Source organism: Nelumbo lutea, chromosome 7 (genome assembly GCF_056320005.1).
Source record: "Nelumbo lutea isolate HS-2025 chromosome 7, American lotus-T2T, whole genome shotgun sequence".
In the NCBI taxonomy this organism is placed as follows: domain Eukaryota; kingdom Viridiplantae; phylum Streptophyta; class Magnoliopsida; order Proteales; family Nelumbonaceae; genus Nelumbo; species Nelumbo lutea.
This window is the reverse complement of record NC_142690.1, coordinates 24,615,836-24,639,681: the sequence shown is the minus strand read 5'-3', so window position 1 is coordinate 24,639,681 and position 23,846 is coordinate 24,615,836. Positions and strand designations below refer to the sequence as shown.

The following is a 23,846-nucleotide window of genomic DNA, read 5'->3' as shown; positions in this document are numbered from 1 at the left end:
CTGTAACTGGGTCAAAAGAATTCAAAAGAATCATCAGTATATAAAATGGGTACATTATTGTGATATCTACTTAGAAGCCGCTCTACTAATAGAATAAATTTTATGGAGAAGTACAGATACACCCGATGAAGAATTCTGAATTCCACCCCCCTACTATTAGCCCTCTCTCCCTTATAAATCATATCTTATCCATGAATTTGGAATCATACATTCTCCTACAGGCTATAAAATTCTAATATGGGCTGATTGGTCATTCTCCCTAAATTTTATGATTTTTACTTTCGAGGAATTCGGATATAACGGTAATATGGGCTGATTGGTCATTCTCCCTCATTGAGAACATATTTTATACTTTATTTCGTAAATATTCCTTATTTGCGGCTAACATAAATGTAGCCAGCATGTATTGTGCTCATCTTTAGGTTATAAGCCTCTCAAAGCGCATATACACACACAAAAAAAAAAAAACAGAAAAAAGGAAAAAGGAAAAAAAGAAAATTATTTATTTTTTGGTCTCTTCGGCGGTTATCAAACTGTCCATAAAGCATAGGTGGGTCACGATCCACCTATCTTAATTTGGTGGGGCACGATCCAGTTCCACTGCCCTGCAGAGTGATAGATAGAACATACAAATTACAAACCATAAACAAATGAAATGTGCAATCAAAATTCATCTTAAATATCTAAAAACTAGAGATTCCAATCTAACATCAGAGTCAAAGATCTACGGAATAATGTTGTACAGTACATCATAGCTCAACCCTAGTTCCCTCTGATGAGCAACGCTTGGAATCTATAAAGCAAAATGCTTTTTAGTGCAGAGAACTGGTGGAAAAACTCTCTCACTGTAGTCTGAACTCAAAACATGGCGACGGTGGCTCAACTTCGATACTCTCCTCTCTCTAACCATTACAATTTCCCCGGAAACCGTCATGTTGTATCTCCAAATCCCCGTTTTCCGGCGGCGTCTTTTCCTGTTCATTTCTCTTCCCCCTCTACCTCCCCTTCAAATCTATCTTCCTCGTTTCCGAAAACCAGAGCTTCTGACACGAGCTCCCTCGGAAAGTTCGACCTTTCCGATGCCGGAGGCAATGGAGGCAGTGGATCCGGCCGCGGAACAGGTGGCGGTGGCAATGACGGGTGGAATTCTGGTCATAGTGGTAGCGGGGATTCTGAGGATCGATCGTCATCGTCATCTTCAGGTTTAGGAATTCTAGGGCTTTTCTTGAACGGATGGAGGTCAAGGGTAGCCGCAGACCCTCAGTTCCCCTTCAAGGTTTTGATGGAGGAAATAGTTGGGGTTAGCGCGTGCGTTCTCGGGGACATGGCGTCTCGCCCTAATTTCGGACTTAACGAGCTCGATTTTGTGTTCTCGACTCTCGTCGTCGGATCGATTCTGAACTTCGTCCTTATGTATCTTTTAGCTCCTACGGTGGCTTCGTCTTCGCCCAGCCTCCCTGCGATTTTCGCAAGCTGCCCGACAAGCCACATGTTTGAATCAGGAGCGTACAGCGTGCTCGATCGGTTTGGGACGTTTGTGTACAAAGGGGTTCTGTTTGCTGCAGTTGGGTTCGCGGCGGGGCTCGTGGGGACTGCGATTTCGAATGGGTTGATTAAGATGAGGAAGAAGATGGATCCCAACTTTGAGACGCCGAATAAGCCCCCTCCGACCGTGCTGAATGCTATTACTTGGGCGATTCATATGGGTGTTAGCAGTAATTTCAGGTATCAGACCTTGAACGGGATTGAGTTCCTGCTGGCGAAGGGTCTGCCGCCGTCGGGATTTAAGGCGTCGGTGCTGGTTTTGAGGTGTTTGAACAATGTCCTTGGAGGGTTTTCGTTTGTGTTGTTGGCGAGGCTGACGGGGTCACAGAAGGTCGAAGAAGGGAAGAGTGTGGAGACAACCAAGGAAGCTGGTTTGGCTGAGGAGAAAGTAAGGTTAATCGAGGAGAGTGAGGATTTGCAGAGCAGCAGTCAGTCTGGTTGTAAGTGATCTGGTTAGTCTTCTTTGCTACCCATCTCTAGAGTAGAAAAGTAAAATGTGTGCTTTTTATTTTTTATTTTTTCCTTCTTTTGAAAACTAAATTGGGAATGAGACACTGGGTTTGAGTGGGTTTTCACTGAAGGATGGATTTTGGGTGTCTCTGAGTTTATGTAATTTACAGGTGAATATATGAAAAGGGAAATAATCTTTTTATGTTGGATCAATGCTGAGTTGCAGAGTAATGATTTAAGAGAACAATTAAATATCTGTTGATTTTGAAGAAAATTTTTAGGATTAAGATATTGCTGAGGAATTGAAGATGACCAAATTTTAGCAATTTCGGTTCGGTACAAATGTACAATGATAAGTGTGAGGGAGGATTCAGGCAGCTATTCCAGTAATTTAGAATGGAAATTTTCTGGATGAGTGGAACCAAAATTTCGAATCTGAGAAATGTGTTAGTGACTGACAACATTCTTTTTATAACTTTAATGTTCGTAGCAAGTGGGTGGCTTGGGCAGTGCACATGGAGAATTCGATTATTTTGGGTAAATTTTTTATTAAGAACAATTCTAGTGTGCTGAAGCATGTTTTCTATTAATTTAGCAATATGCCTATAATTATAAATTTGAAATGTCTCAATCTAATTTAGCAATATGAATATCCTAGCCTAAGTTGGAACATTCTTATGATTGGGCTTGTTTAAGGACGAGTCTTTAATGGAGATGGATGATTGCTAATTATCAAAAAAATAAAAAAAAAAGATGGATTGATGACTGTGAGGAAAGGGGGAAAATATTTAAAAAGGGCATATTTTAATAAATTAATAATGATATTAGAAATTTTATAATAGAAGAAAGGGAAAAGTACTTTTTAGGTCAAGTTTTTTTGGCTATGATCCCACTTTAGACACTCTTTAACTTTGCACGAGAATGTGTCTTTTAAAATCTAATTCCACTTTGGGACAGAAAAATATGAGTATTTAGTAAAATAATTTAAAATTTATGTTAAAGTATAAAGTTGCTTCATTTTCAAACTAGTGGGCCCCCCTGGAATCCAATATGATGACAGAAGAGATTAAATGGAAATAAAAAACGAAAAAGAAAGATTAAATGGAAATGTAAATGATATGACGCACCGGAAATTTTTCAAAAATTACTAATGTAACAATAATTAATATGCAAACTCACCAAAATGTCCAAAATTAATTTATCAAAGTTCTGTTACTTTAATTTTTGCTAAATTAATAATTTCTGTTAAATTAAATTACCAAAAAGATCAGTAAATTAATTACAAAATTACCAAAATAACTACACAAATTAATTTCCCAAAATTATCTAAATTATTTTTGATATGCCATGCAAATTATTAATTTATATCAAATTAATATTTTTCCAAAATACTAAAGTTATTGTCATAAATTACAAAAATTAATAATTTATTGATAAATTACTGGTTTGTGATAATCTAATTATTGTTAATTCTTAATTCTATAGTTAATAATTTTCAACAAAATTACCATAATTAATTACCACTAAATTATTGTTAATTAATTTCTATGAAATTACCAAAGTTACCAAAATTAGCAAAATTATACATTTATTAGTTCAATTTTTGGTAAATTAATTAATTAATTAATGTGCCTAAATTAATTTTTGGTAAATTAATTACAAAAATTACTTTACAAGAATAACAACAATAAATAAATTACCTAAATTACAAAAACCATTGTTTGATAAATTACGAAAATTAATAATTTACTGATTTACTAATAATTAAATTGTTGTTTGATATATTGTTAGTTTCTATTAATTTATTGTTTGACGAATTGCTGTTAGTTAAATTATTGATTTAGTGTTAATTATAATTTATAATAGCCTAACATTAAATCAATAGTAATTTGATTTAAGTACCTTAATTAACAATAAAAAGAGACTAGGCGAAGTATATACCCAATCTATTGACTCGGATAAAGACCATTTTGCTATAGTGATGGTTCGACAACAATGTACCAGGGTCATCCTAGCATTTCAATCTTGTTTCAATCTATCTTTTCCAACTGATGATCAACCTTAGCGTCTCAATTTCCCTATTAATCTATATTTTTCAAGTGATGATCGTTGGCTACCTTTTTCAACTGATGATCAACCTTAGCATCTCAATCTTAATGTTAATCTACATTTTACAAGTGATGATCAATGGCTCCTCTCGATGGTTGAAAAGTTGCATGTGGGTGGCCATGAATGGGTCTCCAACTTGTTTCATCTAACAACACAACAAAGCAATTCCTTTTCACGATACGTAAAAAAGCTCATCTCTAAAATGCTTAGAATTCCTTTGGAGGCTAACCCAAAAAGCTATTTGGGTGCACCCATAATTGCAAGTCTGCAACAAGAGTCGCTAAGGGTACATTTGTCAATATAATTGAATCGTGGGGTGTTTTCTTGAACCGAACTGATATTACCGGTTTTTAGAAAACCGGTAATAGGAACGGGACCAAAATCAGTCGGTTAACCAGTTGACCAATTTGGTTTGTCGGTTTTTTGGTTTTTTAGTTTTTACAATATATATTATAAAAATATATATAAATATATAATAAAAATAATTGATATATATTAAATATTATATTTTAAATAATATATAATATATTATAAATATATATATATATATATATTTTTATATAATGCATATTTATTAATTTATAATATATAAAGTATATATAATATACATAAATATATATAAAATATATAGAAATATATGTATATTTGTCAGTTTAGTTAACCGTCATTTTTTATATTAGTTAACCGAAACTGAACTGGTACCTTTGATTTTTTAAAAACACCGAACTGAAACTAAACTGACTGGTTCGGTTAACCAATTTTTCGGTTTGATTTCGATCGATTCAGTTTTTCGGTTTTTTTTTGCTCACCCCTAGCTCCCAAGATGTGCAAATTGGAAAAATAATACTTTATCCTTAGTGGAAAGGTTAACTTTGACCGATTCTACTACAAATATGGTGCCTAATTATACCATGAGATTATTTAGAATTCCAAGAAATGCCATAGAAGATCTTAACGAACTCCAAAGAGAATTTTTATGGTCAAACTTAAGTGAGAAAAAGCCTATCCATCTCCTGAAATGAGATAAGGCTTGTACCCCCCAAAAGATAGAGAGGTTCTTTGGGTAAATGAGGCAAATCTAACAAAACTTGGATGGAAAATCTTAAGTGAGGAGGAAAACCTATGGTTAAGGTTATGAAGGATAAATACTTGAAGAGATAGTTTTTGGGATGTCAAGATTAGAGTATCTCTTGGGCATGGAGAGGCATTCTCTTTGCCCAAGATCTTATTAAAAAAGGAATTTGTTGGTTAGTAGGGAATGGAAGAATAATCAAATTTTGGCAAGATAATTGGATGTTTGGGAAACCTCTTATTGAAGAAATAAACAATGACAATAATCTATACTATATAGAAAAGTGTGAATGTAATGCAATAGTTTTTTTTTTGGACTAAAATTACCCTTTATTTATTTGTTTGAGAAATGGTATAAAATTCATTTTATTATATCTTTAATGTCAGCTTTAATGACTAGTAAAATATCCATATTTGTGAATTTAATCCATCTCTAATTGCAAGAATTCAAAATGTAACTTCAATTATTACTTCCCACCTCATTTCATAGTTGTCAAGGCGATGCCTAGGTGACAAGATGCCCTTGGAGGCTTGCCTCACCTAATTGCCAAGTAGTTTTCTATAGCATGTTATAAAAACTTTTACATTCTTAATTTTTTTAGGTTATAATTATAAAATAGACATTTTTAAATTAAAATATTCATTGTTTGTTTATATAGTATTTTTTTTTTATTATGGATATTTATGAAGGAAATATGATATGGAACATAGGGAACTACCCTAGGATACACGTTTTTACTCAAAAGAAATCCATTGCCTAGGCGCTTGCCTAAGCGACTAGGTGACAAGGTGCCCTCGTGTTGCCTAGCCTTTCCTTGGCGCCATGAAAACTATGTCTCATTTAATCTCCTCCAATTAAGTCTTATACTTAAGATATTAAATCCCATTTTATCTTATTAAATCATATATTTTAAAGTTATTTTTCACTAATAAATGCTACTAATGATATCTATGTCAATATTTTTAACATTACAAATCCATATAATTTTAAAATTGACTAAAAAATAAAATCATTCTTTATCCAAGTGGTGATTAAGCAATTCAACCATTCAAATCATATTGATCAATCTACGAAGTCATACTTAGATAATAAAATTTTTAAAATAGATATAAATATGAAAAATTACAAAAAAAAATGTAGAAAAATTAGACACATTTATGTAATCAAATTATTTTTATTAATAATGAAAATAAAATACATAATTTAGAAATAGGCATAGGTCAGTAGTAAATTGATTTTTTTTGCAAAATTCAAGGATTGTGAAATTGGATTTATTATCTTCAATCAAATAACTTAAGAAAAAATCTCTAAATGTTCATAAGATATTTATAAGATTAAGCTTTGACATATGGAATAAAGCACTAAGCAATATTCATATTCAAAAAAATGAGTGGAGTAAAAAAAAAAAAGGATGTTGAGAAGAATGGGTTTTTAATTAGTGACAAGACGAAAGAAAGTCAACTAAGATGTTCACAACCAATAACTGCACTAGCATGAGTGAATTGGTGCAACTAAAAGATTCTAAGGCTGTGTTTGGTTTGAAGAAAAAGGTAGAGAAACTTATATAAGGTTTGTACTGTTTCCCTTTCTTTCCTTTCTTTTTCCTACCTTTTCCTTCAAACCAACATAACCTAAAAGATCACGGAAGACCAAAGAAAATATGGTCTCAAGTGGTACAAAGTAATTCAAGTATTTATAATTTAACAAAACATATGGGTCTTTATAGAGCACAATGGTAATATAGGATTGGTCCAAAATAATCATGATGAAGGTCAAAGTCGAATGGATACGTCCCAAGTTGATGTTTCTTATTTCCCTTCTCAAAAGTTCAACAAAGATGTTTTGGAACATTTTTTATTGTTTTGATGAAATTGAATTGACATTAGAATATAGTTTTTATATATCTTATTGCTTATTGATTCACACCACTTCTTTACTATTTCCACCATTATAAATATTTAGGTAATAGCATTATATTATGAATTTAAGTGTGTTGTGGTTTTGATTGGAAGGAATTTTCTATTTGACACGTTGGGTTCAGCCAACAATCCCAATCGGCCAAAGAATCTTCCATGTGGCTAAATTAATTAGAAAAGATTCGTTGATAGAGTTTTCTCATCCTCGCGCTCGTGATAGAGGTGTGATCAAAAGTTGACATGCAAGTACAATATTCCTTCATCCATAGCACCAAGTAGGGATGCAAGCGGATAGGATAGGATTTGAATCAATGTATATTCGAATTCAATTTGATATCGTTTATATCAGATTCGCTCGGATTTGATAGGGTTCGACTTGAATTCAAATCTTATCAATAAGTTGGATATTTTGATCTGTTTTGACTCAACTTATTTTCTTTATAAATTAATAATTTATTAAAAGAAAAATAAAATATACTAATTTAAATAAAGTAAAAACAAAAAAAAGTATTTATTAATTATTTTTCATCATATATATACATGCTTTTTATAAAAAATAAATAATATAATAAATTTATAAAAATATAATATAAAATATATAAATAAATAACATATATATTATTATATATTTATATTTATAAATATATAATATATATCACATCAGATAGTGGGTGATTTGAATCCAATCCGATTTCTAATCGGATCCTATTATCCGATATGAAGATTCGAGCAGGGGTGGTCCAAATTTGGCCAAATAGGATCGGCTCTCGGATCGGACCGATCCATTTGCACCCCTACTTACAAGGGAGCACCCTTAAATGAGCCCATATCTCCTACAAGCAAAAGCTCTATGCATTCGGAATTCAGTTGTACATTAAGAATATCTCTCATGTATGTATGTTAAATTTAGGCTACATTCACTTTAGGAAGCTAGTTATCCATATAAATGCATTTATCTAATATGAGTAACTGCATTACCCATGTTCTTTTATTTCTTAAGTAAATAGGATAATGACAATTTTAGTCATAAAGGCCATTATTAAAAGGGGTAATTTTATCCCATCAAAGTGTTGGCAACTTGCACCCTAAGTGGGAAAGTTAGTTATTCACATGCTTGGAGACAGGTAAGTGATACTTTGGAAAAATAATTTTTCTGTAAATCCCACATAAATCTAAAAAAAAAAACATGGTTATTTTGGTCAATAGGAACTTTCCCCCTCTCAAAATCTAAAAAATGAAAGGCCCTTGATAGAAAAATGTTTCCAATGTATGGTTGAATGCCCATACTTGCAGAATGAGTGTTCTAGAAGATTCCAATTTCCATTATGCCTTAAATACCTTATTTTTTAAGAACTCATTAGTAACATCTTCTCATGAGTAACGAGTTCTAACACACTGATAGCATGCCAGAATCATCTCATCATAAAATGTAACATACAAGTATGGGAGATATTCTTGATGTGCAACAACAATGGTGGAGTCGGGAATTTTCCTTTTTTTTTTTTTGGGGGGGGGGGGCACGTTGAACAAGAAAATGATGAGATAGGGAGCAGAAAATAAACAATTTCAATTTTATTTTTAATTTATTTTGGGGGTTGGAGGAGGCTTAGAATATGACCCTTTGAAGGAAAAAGTAAGGAAAGGAAATGAAAGGAAGGAAAGCCTTTACAAATCTTGTATAAATTTCCCTCGTTTCCCTTCCTTTTCCTACTCTTTCCTTCAAATCAAACATAGTGTAAATGCATAGACCCTGTATAGATTTCCTTGACTTTCCCTATTTTTTTCTTGAAACAACCTAAATGTACCTTGAAAGCATGGGCATTCACTCACACATTGGGAACTGAATTTAACAAACATGTATAAGAGATATTCCCAATATGTGGGTGGATGCAAGTGTTTAAGGATGCGTGCTGATGTAGGTGCACATGGCCTTGCCCAATAGCGGGCCTGTGCATGTTAGACGGCGGTGCTTTGGTGTTCATTCTGGAATCAATGACACGATCGCACTTGGTAACCTCTAATGACTGTGCCCCCCACGTACGAACTGTATTCAGACCGTCCGAGCTCACCTACCTCCAGGCGGCCTCAAGCATAAATAGGAGCCAACCCTCTCAAGGTAAAGGGACTGGAACTTAGTATCAAGAATAAGAACTTGAGAACTCTTAATCTCCTTTGTGGCATTGTCTGAGTGTTTACACCTTAGGCCTCGTCCACCTTGCACTGCACCTGAACTAACTTGACTGTTGGAGTCTTCGCCTCGAGTACCAACCTGAGGCCTCTAACGATTATCTTCTTTGATCCTCGTAGGACCATCCTACCAGCCCTTGTCCAGGCCTTAGACTACTCAACCATACCTCAGCTTGGGAGCGAATTGATAGTATTGCCCTTAGTCGATTTTGACCGACAACGCGTGCAGAGTTTTATGGGGAGGGAATCCAATTGGCATAACATGGTATGTTATAAATAAAATAATAAAAAAATAAAAAGATAAATCTACATAAAAATGATAAAACAAGCAGAAAAAACCGAATATGTTTTTTATATTAAATATAGGAAAGGTAATAGAGCATGTGTAATAGAGCATGTTTGGGCCTTTGGATTAGGGCCGTACTCCACATCCCCAATCCCAACTTTGAAAGAAGTCTCCATCATTGACCCTGATCTTCTATGATCCTTAAAAGTGATGAATTCCCCATCGAGAACCCAAATACCTAAAGTTTTTAAATTAATTTTTTGTAGAAAATAGACTTATTTATTTAAAAAATTAAATAAAAATATTATTTTAATATATCTTTTTAAAAAATAAAAATACTTAAATATTATTTTAATCAGGGTTAGAGAGGAATAGGTTCCCGGCAAGGCAATCTCCAACCCCGACACGTGGTCGAAGAATTGCCATCCCTAATTAAATATTCATCATATTAAACATAATTGATTTCACAAATGAGATTTACTGTTATCAATAATAGAACTGGCTTAAAAATACGAAAAGCAAAAAAAAAGTCTAACCGGCTCAGGTGATGGTTCAACCAGCCAGATCACTGGGTCGACAACAACGGGTCTGGGCTTCTCTCATGCTCAAATTCTCCGGAACGGCCAAAAAGAGTAGTATTGGATGGCGGGTCCTGGTTTTCGTGGGTTGGTGGACGAATAAATCCAAACAAGCCCTCAACAATGAACAAACCACCCACCTCTTTCCTTTCAACCAAACAGATTTGAGACCGGATGTGATCTTTACACCTGGCGCCTCACAGCCGCCTAACATATACACTCTATCATGCATTTGAAACATTTCCCGTACTTATGAATTATTATTCACAACAGATGTTCTCAATACACGGCGGACGTGCATGTCAGGAGCAGATCCCGTCTCAACAAATTTGCGTTTTTCAACTTCAGTCATGGGATGGCTTGGGTCTGGGATACAGTACCGTCCGCATCTATCAGACACTCTCATAAATTGCCACGTGGAGAGTATCAAATGATCAGAACCCAATAAACAGTCCCCTTCACTGTGGGCTCAACGGATGGTGGTTCCGTATCCTGATCCTCCTCATATAAGAGAGATGCTCAATCTAGACCGTCCAAACAATTGTAAATGTGCCTCAACTCAAATCCGTGTAGCATGGTAACCAAAGAAAGATTCCAATTTAACGATATATTTTGTATGCTAGGGATTCGACTTTATATTATTATTATATATCCTCTAACGTTATATCATAACTTCATCTGTTTCATCTCGTTGTCGAAAAGTACAGATACCAACAACGACACATGAGATAAAAGATTAAGTAAAGTCAAAGTTTTCTACGTAAGATTTGAAAGTCATCAAATCTGATGGTGGATATTTCTTGTCTAACTGACTTGGTAGGTTGGTTCAAGAGCTTCTTTATGCAACAAAATCGAACGTGGAGGACTGACTGAAATTTCAGTTGAATCTCGTTCTCTCGCCGGAAAACATGGCGACAGTGGCCCAACTCCGATACTTTCCTCTACATAATCAATATGATCTCGCCGGAAGCCGACATCTTACCAGCCAAAACATCCGTTCTTCGGCGCTCTCTCTCCCTGCACATTTCTCTGTCTCCTCTCCCTCCCCTTTGAATATATCTCTCTCTCTTCTCCAAACCAGAGCTTCTAGCCCCAGCTCCGCCGGAAAATTCGAACTTTCCAATGATGGAGGCAATGGAGCCGGCGGAAAAGGCCGTGGAACCGGCGGTGGCGGCAATGACGGGTGGAGTTCCGACCATAGTGGTGGTGGAGATTCCGAGGATCGATCTTCATCGTCATCGTCAGGTATAGGAATTCTAGGGTTGTTCTTGAACGGATGGAGATCACGGGTTGCGGCTGATCCACAGTTTCCGTTCAAGGTTCTGATGGAGGAATTGATCGGCGTTAGTGCAAACGTTCTTGGAGACATGGCGACTCGTCCTAATTTCGGACTCAACGAGCTCGACTTTGTCTTCTCGACTCTTGTCGTCGGATCGATAGTAAACTTCATTCTTATGTATCTTTTAGCCCCAACGGCGGCTGCGTCATCGGTGAATCTCCCTGCGATCTTCGCGAGCTGTCCGAAGAGCCACATGTTTGAATCAGGAGCATACAGTGTTCTCGATCGGTTTGGGACGTTTGTGTATAAAGGAACTCTGTTTGCTGCAGTTGGGTTTGCTGCGGGGCTCGTGGGCACTGCGATTTCAACTGGGCTGATTAAGATGAGGAAGAAGATGGATCCCAATTTCGAGACGCCGAATAAGCCTCCGCCCACGGTGTTGAATGCTATTACTTGGGCAATTCATATGGGTCTGAGCAGTAACCTCAGGTATCAAACTTTGAACGGGGTTGAGTTTCTGCTGGAGAAGGGGCTGCCATCTTTGGGATTTAAGGCTTCGGTGGTGGTTTTGAGGTGTTTAAATAATCTTCTCGGAGGTGCTTCATTTGTGATCTTGGCGAGGTTGACGGGATCACAGAAAGTTCAGGAGGGGAAGGCTGTGGTTTCAACGCAGGAGGGGGAGTTGGCGGAAGAGAAGGTGAAGTTGATACAGGGGAGTGAGGATTTACAGAGCAGTCAGTCTGCGTCTAAGTAATTTGGCTTGTCTTCTCTTTCTTTTGTTAACTTTCAGGGAAAGGAGAGCTAAATGTAGAGTTGGTTTTCATTGAAGGATGCGTAATAAGTTTGCCTGATTTCCTGTAAGTTTATGAAAAGTGATGTTTTTTCGTGCAGAACTATCAGTAGATCTTTTCTGGTTCGCTTTTTCTTTCCCCTTCTTAATTTTCCTTCTCTCCTTTTCTCTTCTGTTCTTTATGTTGGGATATGTTTGGCATATTCCTTTACAGATGATACTTCTTTTAGGAAAGAATGACTCATTTGTGTGGGTTTTGTTCAGAAAGGTATTTTAGAGGCGTTATTGCTTTTTTGTAGGAGTTAAAATAATCTATACTTAAAGAACCTGATGAAAGAAAGCAGGGCTTTTCCATCTATTTTCTTCCCCTGCTATTGCTTATGCTGGATAGGAAAGTATAAGCAATATATTTATGAGCTGCTTGATGTTAGTGTTGAGTTAAACACAAAAATTGACATCAGTTCTTGTTGTGGTTCTTCATTGTGGATAACCTTTGTGTTTTGGCCTTTGAACTGTTTCATTAGACTTATGAGGAGTTAAATTTTGTGGATAACCCTTGTGTTTTTGGTTAGGTATATTCAGCTCATGAAACCTGATTTTATTTTAGCTACAAAGTTGATATCCTCAACTACGTAGTCTGTCAACTTGATTTGTCAGATAAATTTCTAGGTATTATTGGAATGGAGCAAGTCAAGTTTCAATCAGGGTATGCTGCATACTTGGAATTTTGAAAGTCAGGGTCAAGGTAAAGCAATTCTTGCCAGTTTTCTGCAGTAAGAAAGGTCTGGAAATGTAGATATAGAACACTATGACTGAAATTATGGCGGGGGTGGTTGTTTTATGTTCTGTGATCCTAATAGCATTGAAGATTCTTAAGTATGAATTTCTATGTTCTAGAAAGACTGGGCTTATGGATCTAGGGAGATTTCTGCTTTATGCTTTTTTCTCTTAATATCCCAATCATTTATGTTCTTAAATTTTTTTTAGCTTTGTTGGACTGGTGGCAGCAGGAATTGATCCCTAGTATCTGCTACAGCCAGCCAAAGACCTCACCAACTGGGCCACCATCAGTTGATATTGATGTTCTTAAATTTATTGTCCACTCTTCATTTTAGTGGGTATTAATTGGTTAAACGCAATATTAGGTATGGTTGTCAAAAGAGTCATTACCCCGTGATCTAGGGCCTTGGGATGTTGGATGGACTGGATGTGAACCTAAACTATGTCTCTCTCTCTCTCTCTCTCTCTCTCACAAAGTGACCGCTCTCAGACTTGAACCTCTGTTCTCATGTTTGTAATCCTGATATTCAACAATTTTTATGTGTGATTGCCTTTTTAATTGGTGTTGTGTATGATTGTTCTAGGTGCAATTCTCTTTGCATTTTAGTTTATAGTTGGAAAGTCTATTCTCTCATTCTCTCCTTGCCCTAAAATGAAAATGCAGCATAGGTACTTTAGATGATTTGCTCTTAAACAAGAGAAGTTCTAATTAAGTCTTTCCTTAAAATTGAAATATGGGATCTTCCTTTTTGGCGACCTGTAGTTTGGAAGCTCTTAGTTCAACTTTAATATGATGAACAACAATCCTGTTAATATATTCAGACTAATCAACTTTAGTTATTCTGTTACATCTTTCAATTAAATTGCTGTTAATATATTCAGACTAATCAACAAATGTAGATGGTTCTGATGGGTGTTCATCTCCCGACATGTTTAATGTTTTCCCTTATCTCAATTTAGTGATTCGTATTTTCTCTAGTTGCTACCATTTCTTATTGCACTCAGATATTCTCTTGACAACAATCAAGATGAATTGTGTAGATTTTGTTGGCTTGAAATTATTTTGTTCATATATGTTTAATCATCAGAACATGGAGGAATCTGTTTGGTTTGTTATGGACTTAAGACTTATATATTACTGGTCTAGATAAGTAGGTATGATATTCATAGCTTATTGAGTTCAAAGGCACTTCTTGATCTAAAAAGTTGATTAAGATGTAGTATTGTTTTCTCATAGTATTTCACCTTTCTTTTTATTGAAAACATATCTTGATATCTTGATCCAGTCAAGACAAAAGAAATCGGATTAAAGATGATATCTGAAAACCTCCTATAGGTTTAACTAAAAGGAGGAAGAATACAAAAATGTAGGGGAGTTCTCATTATCTTTGTTCTGCTTTTGCTTTTATCATTATTATGTTTAGCATTCTGCTTTAGAGTTCCTATTGGGTTTAAACGATCAGAATTTTTCTATATTGTTCTCTTTAATCCACTTGTTAGAAAATTTGTTTGTATTATCCAAGAAAGTTTATATCTCTTGATGCAAATGCCTCTAATTGTTGATAAAGAGACTATTGTACCCCAGTATTCTCATTGATAGTGGAAGACATTTAGACTTTGGTCTTGTGATTTTTACTCCCATATTGAAGTTTTTTTATTTATTTTTACATAAATCTTGATATCTCTATTATTGCTCTCTTTGTGATTGATTATTTGTCTTGTTGAGCATACTCTATTATCTTTACTTGTATTCTTTTTTAACTGATTTGCATGCCATTCATAGTGGTACCAACCCTAATGATTATGTTTGTTCAAGTAGTCAATGCAATATTAAACATTTTACATTTTTAATCTTAGGAATAGTGCAAGTTAGAATAGTTAATACCAAGGATTCCCATCCTATTAATTTAATTGGAAGTGTGTAAAATCACCTCCAAAGGTTCTAACTAGAAGAATGAAATAGATTGAGGTTGGTGATTTCTAAGTCTCAACTGTCAAGGGGTGTTTGTGAAATGATTCTTGATGGTATTTTAATTGCTAAACATGAGATTTAGAAGCAGGAGAATAGGGATGTTATGTAAAGTTGATATAGAGAAGCCTATGACCATATCAATTTGGAAAAATTTGGTTTATATATTAACAAGATTGAATTTTGGTACAAAGTGGAGCTAGATAAAGGTACCTTTTACCTCTCCATCTTTCTTCATCTCTATTAATGGCTCTCTTCACGGAATTTAAGAGTTTGAAAGGAATTAAGCAAAGCGACTCTTTATCACCATTTCTTCTTATTACATAGATCAACCCAAAATTGGTGTTTCTACCTGAAACATCAATATAACATTTCAACTATATACGCCAATAATGACTCATATATGATGTGACAATACTTATTTTTCACCAGTTTGTATTGATCAACCTAAAACGTTTCATGTAAAAACAGCAATGGTATCACACAACCTTAGAGACCATTTGGGAGGGCTTCAGCTTTGATTGAGCTACATTGATTAAACCTTATTGAAGAAGCTATAACTAGCTTCACCTAAACCTCAATTTTTTACTCAAATGAAACTGTATTCCAGCTTTCTGGTTTTTTGTCCAAACATAGATTTTAGGCTTTCCATGTGGGCCCACCTTGCAAAGCCAGAAGCCACTGCGTGAAAGCCCTCTCAAACAGGCACCTAATAGACACTCTTAAGTGTAGTGTGTGAAATCTTCCATCCAAGTATTGGGGCGCATATGTGAATTCTGATTTTATTTCCAGCCAGTCCGGCGGACTCTTTAGAAGCGCCTAACTATTGACAAGCCGTTGAAAAGGGGAATATAGCCTTGGAGAATGTTAGTTGTAACCTACACTCAACTATGATGGAAATGGCAAGTCATCTAGATCGATCGCATTGTTATTGGAGAGAGAGAGAGAAGAAGTTTGTTGCAACTCAAAACACATCTAACCACTAGTTTATACTCTTATTATACAATTTAATATACAACAAACTTCAAATACAATACACTGAACTCATAAACTATTCAAGTGAGCAGATTCCCTCAAACTCCACTTACTTTCTATTATCTAATACCTTTGGCCATTTGTTGGTGTGTGTGGTCTCAAAGAAAGGTCCATATATTGAGGCTGTGTTTGGTTGCAATGTAAACGTATATGTACGCTGCATATTTATCCTTTTTTTGGTTCATAAATGCAAATATGGTTTACATTTTAAATTTTTTTGGCACTCATCTTGTTTGTTTGAAATCAGTGCAAAGTGTGGGTCCATCATTAAATGCTCCAACTATCTTATGCTCCAATGCCTTAAGTTTGTTTTAAAAGTTGATTTTCAAAAGAACACAAATTTGTATCTAAAAACTAGGTATATTCTCTTTTCAGAGTACAAAAGTGTCGGAGAATACATTTTTAATCTGATAATCATTACTTTTTTACATATCAAACAAGCGCTCACAAATACAAACCGGGGTATGTAAATACCCTGATTCAACATTTGTACCGCAAACAAATGGACCCTTAAAAACACTTTTAACACATAAGAAACATTAATGGAAGAGTCAAAAGTTTATTGTGCTCTTGGCTCATTTCTCATAAAGACTTTACAGGACTATCGTTTAATAGAATTTTTGATAAGTATATTTTGTTGAAATGTTAATACATAAAGGATATATTTAACTTTTTTTTTTTTTTTTGATAATCTAAAAGTTGATAAACCATTACAAATTTGTAAAACACATAGCAGCCCACAAAAAATAACAAAAGAATATATTTAAAAAAGTATGCACCTTTTAAAACTACGGCTGAGTTTAGTAGGGCACATACTTCAAAATATGCCTTGCTTGTGTGCCTTTGCACTCCAAAATTTCTTTGGGTGGATACTATATCATATATATGGTTAATACTTATTTGTATATGTGCATATGTGTGTGCTTACACAAATACCACTAATGTTAGAAGCATTGATTTGATTAACACCTCCTTACTTATAGGGTGGATATGAGCATAATATTAGATTATTCGAACTCGACTTGGTAAAAAAAACATAAACCTTGAGTTTGTGCTCAAGCTCGATTTAAACAAGTTCATATGTTTGAGCTAAGTTCAGCTCAAGCTTGATAGTAAGCCAAGCCTATTCAGTTCACGAGCTTTTTTATATATAAAAATAAAAATAAATATAATGTATATATATCTATATATATATATATATATATTATTTCTTATTTTATATAAAACTCCAATAACTTGTGAATAACTTGATTGTATTCACCCCTACTTACAAGGATTTTTTCTCTTCCACCCAAAGAGGCACTTGTCTTATTTATTCTCTTCACCTTCATAAAATTGAATATCCATTAATAGATTTTGCCATGAATGTTCGAGTTGAAAGATGATTCTGGCTTTTAAAAGTTGATTTTACTTTTTTTATTTGTCTTGAGGCTTTTTCATAATGCCTAAGAACTTGTACACGTGTATCACTTTCCTTTGGAATGCCTTTCAAGAAAATATACATATCGTCTACAAACAAAAGATGGGACATAAGAGAAAATCTATGTTTTAACTTAAACTTTTTTTTTTTTTTTTGAGATTCTCTTATCCTCTTGCTTAGCATTGTTTGCAGTGAAGAACGCATCAGATACAAGTAGAATAGAAAGAACAGAAGACTGCCTTTTTAAACTTGCCCTAGGCATATTCACCGTTCTAACTAAACTAACATAGGCTGGATCTTCCCTGAGTATTCAGGCCCAGGCCCATCCTAAAGCCCAAAAATCCAAGTCCAACCTGCAAAAGCTTGGGATGGATTGAGCCCTGTTGGGCTCAATTGGGGCCCGGTCAAGTTGCAATCCTATATTTATCGTTTCTACCTTCTCTCTCATCACAATTTTTCCTCTCTTACGAATTACACCAATAGGGTGCAGCTCCCAAAACAAAGTTTTATTCAGTCAAGTAAAACTTGCAGAATTGTGAGGAGTTAATATCAACAATTGTTCCGATGAACTTTACGGATTCAACTACCATAATAAATATTTTAGGGTCAGTTTGGTTCATTAGGGATGCAATCGGGTCAAATCAGATTAGAATCAGGGTGGTACAATCAGATCTCACAAATGGTTAGTTGACTTTGAATCCATTAAGGATGTTAGATATCTGAATCTGATCTGGTCCAATTCAAATTTTGACAAATTTAATAAATTATTAAAAGAAAAAAAAAACAGTTTAAAAACAAAAAATATACATAGTTTTTTTTTCAATTATTTCCATCATATATATTAATATATATATGTTTTTTATAAAAAATACAAAAAATATAATATAAACATATTTATAAATAAATATATTAATAAACATATATATAGGTCAGATTGGACCAGATCCTTTTGGATTGGATATGAGTGATTTGAATTCAACCCGATTTTCAATTGGATTCTGTTATCCGATCTGATAAAAAAACCAACAAAGGATTATCCAAATCTGACAAAAATAGGATCAGGTCATAATCTGATCCATTTGCACCCCTATGTTCATGGGAATAGGGGTCTAGAATTTGAATTCCAATTCCAGTCATTTGGTTGGACGGAATGGAATTCTGAGTCCCATTCCTAGAAGAATGGCTCTCTCATTTGAGGGAATGGGGAATGGCTATTCCAGCTTTGACACTTGGAAATAAGAATCTAATTTCATTCGGCCAAAAAAACACAACAGACATAAACCCTTCATTGAATTGGCTGATAAAAAAAAAAAAAATCCCATCCGACCCAGTTATATGAAAAAAGTTTTGAATTGAACCTGGTCCAAGATACATCTGATTAAATGCTTTTCGTAGTTAATTTTAGAGTTTAGCGTTTAGGATTTAACCCCTTTCTGGAAGTGCTTATTAGATAAATAAATACTTATAGGATGAGTGCTTATTAATAAGTGTTTATCCTGACTTATGAGTGTTTCATGGAAAATTACTTCTTTCAAATGGGCTTGTATAGGTATTTTGAAAATTAAATGGTAGGCCAAGATGGGTTAGAAGTGCAATAAGCAATTGCTCTTTTTCAAAAAGGTGTTTGAAAAAAGGGAATTTTATTGTTCAGTCCATCTCATAAACTTCTATTGGCTTGTACGGTTGAACATTGACCAGTGGAGGAATGAATTCAAGAGGGGGGTAGTGAACCATAGGTAGAGCCGTGGAGGTGGTAAATAAAACGAAAAAAAAATTCATAAAAATTTCTGTGGACTGAATCATAAATTTCTCTTGCAAAAGCAAAATAGGCTTATTTTCTAAAAAGTGCTTATTCTGACTTATTTCCCAAACACATATAAGCGCATATTGGTGTAACCCAAACCTAAAATAAGCATTTTTTTTTACCATGAGTGTTTAAAATTAAGCATTTACAAACAGTGCCTTTGAATTTAAGCTTTAGGGCCAACTGAGGGTGACTCAGTTGGTATGTTAGATGGTTCGCTCTAGCATAAATGTGGATTTAATTCTTACAAGCACCGACTTTAGAGAGGAATTTATTAGTGGTGTGTATCACCAAATAATAAAAAAAAAAAAAAAAGAAGAATTTAGGATTTAGGTATTAAAATTTAAAGTTTAAATTGCAAAAATAAATAATATTTTTTTATTTTTAAATCAAGTGTTGCTAAGAGGCATTCGTCTGACCAGGTAAAAGCCAAATGAAGCTCCAATTATATAAGGTCTCAGTCTACATTATATATCCTAATTTATAATTGGGTCAGGATCGGTTTTGATTGTTACAAACCGGTTAAGGCCCAAACAGATTATCCGTATAATTATGTTTACAAAGATACCCTTAATCTGATCCATATTTTTCTCATGACATATTTATAATATTATCTTATTATAATGTTCAAATGTATCCATTTAACAAACATATACGGTCGAAACTCGAAATTGATTCTAGACATTTACTTATCGAGTCGGAATTAAGGGTGTCAATGGACGGTTTTGGATTGACCCCGTCCAGTCTAAAATTAATTTGGACGGATTGGATGAACTAATAAGATATATTGGATTGGACCAATCCAGTCCAAAATATTTATTAGATTAGATTGGACCTGATCTGTCCATAACAAATTTATATTGGATTGGTTTGGATTAAGCCAATATCTAGTCTATTGATATAAGATAAGAATATGTGTTAATGGATTGGGTTTGGATTGAAAGCAATCTAAATCAAAATGAATTTGAACGGATTGGACGGTCAATACATTTAATTGGATTGATCTAAATTGGTCCAAAACATTCATTTGATTAGATTGGACCTGGTCCGTTTATAATGAATTCACATTGGACTGGATTGAATTGGACCAAATCCAATCCAATTGACACCCCTAGTTGGAATGGACTAGGTCCGAATCTTTTCTGACATAGACCTAACCCGACCCATTGATAGCCCTAAATAATCAATTCCTCTCTAGAGAGAATTTTCTCAAGTGCTTGTGGACATTGAATTGGATCTACTCCTCACACAGGGCGCCTCATAATGACCTCATAAGTATGGGAGATGTTCCCAATGCACAATGGGACGTATTTGTGAGGTGAGCATTATTCAGTTAAAACCGAAAAACCAAACCAAAAATTTCGGTCTCGATTTTTTTTTGGTTCAGTTTTTTGGTTTTTGGGTATTTCAGTTCGGTTTTCAGGTTTAGAAATTCGGTTAACCGAAAAAAATGAATTAGCCAAACTTTATTATCTATTATATATATATTAACATATAATGCATATATAATATGTATAAAATATATTATATTGTATTATATTATGTATTAAAATATATAATTTATTATATACATTGTATAGTATATATTTTTAACATATAATATTATATTAAAATATACACTATAATATATATTAAAATATAGGGAAAATTCCCAATTAGTACCCTTTACTTTGGGTCTACTACCACTTTGGTCCTCAAACTTTAAAATGTGACAATTCAATACCCAAATTTTCAAAACATGACAATTTAGTACCCGTTGTTAACTAATCGTTAAGTGGCATTTGAAAAAGACACAGATACCCTTCAAGTGTCATCTAATTTTCTTTATCAACCATCCAAACATTGACAAAAATCAGATCCTTGCCACTTCTATTCAAGAAAGTTGGGGTCACTAGAATGCCCACTCAAACATGACCCAACTTTCTTGAATGAAAAAGGCAAGGATTTGGGACTGTTAAGTTTTTGTCAATGTTTAGATTGTTGATAAAGAAAATTAAGTAACACTTGAAGGGCATTTATGTCTTTTTCAAATGCAGCTTAACGGCTGATTAATAGCTAGTTAACAGCAGGTAATGAATTGTCACGTTTTAAAAGTTTGGGTACTCGTGAATTGTGACATTTTAAAGTTTGAGGACCAAAGTGGCACTAGGCCCAAAGTATAGGGTACTAATTGAGAATTTTTTCTAAAATATATATAGTGTTGAAATTCGATTTTAACTGAAATAACAAAAAATTGAACCAAAATTTCAAATTTTCAATTCAGTTTTTCATTTAAAATTTTGATTTATTCGATTCGATTTTTAACCAAATAAATACCGTTTGCTCACCCCCACCTTCCACATAATTCAAGCCACTTGCTACCATTGAGAGATTGCTTTTATTAGTTTCCATTTTTAGGTGTTTGAGACGTGATGCATTAATGATTCCTCTCCACATCATGAAATAAACAAGAATCGTTCTAAATGCATGACTTGTTGCCACACATGGAGAACATCTCATGCTCTTACATGTTATAATGCATGGGGAGATGTTCCCGATACATGGATATAGTGTTTTGTGGGTATGTATAAGTAAGAGATCCTAGACCGAGGTCGTTATTGCATTGCAATTCCTCTAAACTGCAAAAATAAAGACAAAAAAATATTTGTTTCTATTTTTCTGGTGATTTCTATCTATCTATTGCGGTATCTGGGAGTCCCAATCTGGTCCCAACGCAGGGTCATAACAACCAGTCCCAACAGCCATTGCAGCAGTACATGAATATCATCTCACCGTGATGGAAAAAGGGAGATCGATGTTGCCAATGCACGATTGCAATGGCTATTGGGAGCCTATGTTAACTCAAAATCTGAAGGCTCTCAAAACCCACAACCACCTGAACCATGGTGCAGATGGGATTTGATCTGGTCTTCATTGCAACCATTTGGAGACCTTACCAACTAGCCAGTTGATACCTTGTGAAACCAATACCAAGTTAGTTATTAATGCCATGGTTTTAAAAGGCTTCAAGGAGAGGCATTAGACTCAGGCTTTGGCCTCTGAGGTGAAATAAGTTAAAATTTCTTCTTGTAAATGTAAATGGAGTTTTTTCTTTTTTTCTTTTTATCAAATGACCACTTTTAATTATAGAACTAGGAACCACCCCATGCTGAGCATGGGACCATTAATCTGAATTATTTCAAAATTTTAAATTATTTATATTAGACATTTAGGTTAGGCTTTTTATTTGATTCAAGAGACTTACCATGTTTTATCTAGAGAATGACTCCATACTAAGGGGCAACTACAATATCATTTAATTTGAAAAATTAACATGGGTCTTACATCTTTGTAATAGACAATTTATTCTGACCTATGTTGTTTGAAAATCACTATTAATTTATGTTGTTTTCAATATGCTTTAAGAGATTAAATGAGGTCTTATTTGTAAGTAGCAATCCACTTTAATTGGCATTTACTATTTATTTGATAAAATTTTAAACTAAATTAGGTCACGCTTCCAAAAAAAAGAGTTAAATTTAGTTTGCAATTAATAAACTATTTCATCTAAAAGAATGAAACTCACACCATTTGTATTAAATAATATTTTCTTAGTCATTTTTATGAATTTTATTTATTTTTTCTATCCATTTAATATTTTGAATATCTTTAAGTTAAATTATTTGTTCAATCGATAGTCTTGAAATGGTTGTGCTTGAATAAAATTTAGCTACTACCATAATATCTGAAGTAGCCACTTTTTAGGGATTATAATGCTAAGCGTGTGAATTTTAAGAGAGTGGAGTTATCACTTTTTTGTGAGTAGATAGACTTTTTTAAAAGTGAGAGTTTAACCTCTTTTAAGATTCTATTTATTGAAATTTTACAATACCAGCATCTAAAGGATGGGGGTTGTTGCCTCAAGACCTTCCTTTAATATATATAATAGAAGCTCATTTAGAGGAATTCAGATCTCCTACCCACGTCTAATTACAACTGCACATTGAGAACATTTCCTGTGTTTACATGTTACCATTCATGGAGAGATGTTCCCAATATACAGTTGTAGTGTCATGTGGTTAGGTGTAGATAGGATTCTTGTGGGCAGGAGATCTGAATTGCATTTATATCTCTTTCACTATACAAGTTTTAAATTGACTTTTGATTTTTGTGATAAGAACACAAAACCTATTGAAAAAACACTCCCAAACGTGGCCCTAGTCTCAAGCGCCTTACTAACATATAAAGAGGCTATTGCCTCTCTAGTATGGTGAGGTGAATACCTCACACCTCAAATTATTAAGGCATCGGTCTCATATAAATGACATAGAAGTTGAAATAAATTTTTGATACAATAAAGTTGAAACAAAAAATTTAAAGCACATTATTTTTTTGGTAGAATTAAAGCATACTAGTTATCCCCTTAGATTCAAGAAGAATTGGTTATTTAACTGGTTATGAATAAAATGAAACAATTTAAACAAAAAAAATCCCTTATAATTTCTCTTTTAACCCAAACATATCTTTACCTTCTCTTACTAAATATAATAACCTTGATGCACTAACTAGGGGTGAGCAAGAAAAACTGAAAAAATCGAACCAAAAGATAAAATCAAACTGAAAATTCCAGTTAAGTGAAACAATTGG

The 23,846-nt window shown here is 34.1% G+C and overlaps 1 protein-coding gene and 1 pseudogene across 2 annotated transcripts; both read left to right on the top strand.

The window, feature by feature from the left end:
• The first annotated feature begins 711 nt into the window (after positions 1 to 711).
• LOC148845713 (protein RETICULATA-RELATED 3, chloroplastic-like) lies at positions 712 to 2,208 on the top strand. The gene has a single exon (XM_088955403.1). The coding sequence runs from the start codon at positions 866 to 868 to the stop codon at positions 1,991 to 1,993; it is 1,128 nt and encodes a 375-aa protein (XP_088811529.1). The 5' UTR covers positions 712 to 865; the 3' UTR covers positions 1,994 to 2,208.
• An 8,698-nt stretch (positions 2,209 to 10,906) lies between these two features.
• Positions 10,907 to 12,347, top strand: LOC148845712 (protein RETICULATA-RELATED 3, chloroplastic pseudogene; annotated as a pseudogene). The gene has a single exon (XR_016102246.1). The product of XR_016102246.1 is annotated as a protein RETICULATA-RELATED 3, chloroplastic pseudogene (transcript).
• The last annotated feature ends 11,499 nt before the right edge of the window (positions 12,348 to 23,846 follow it).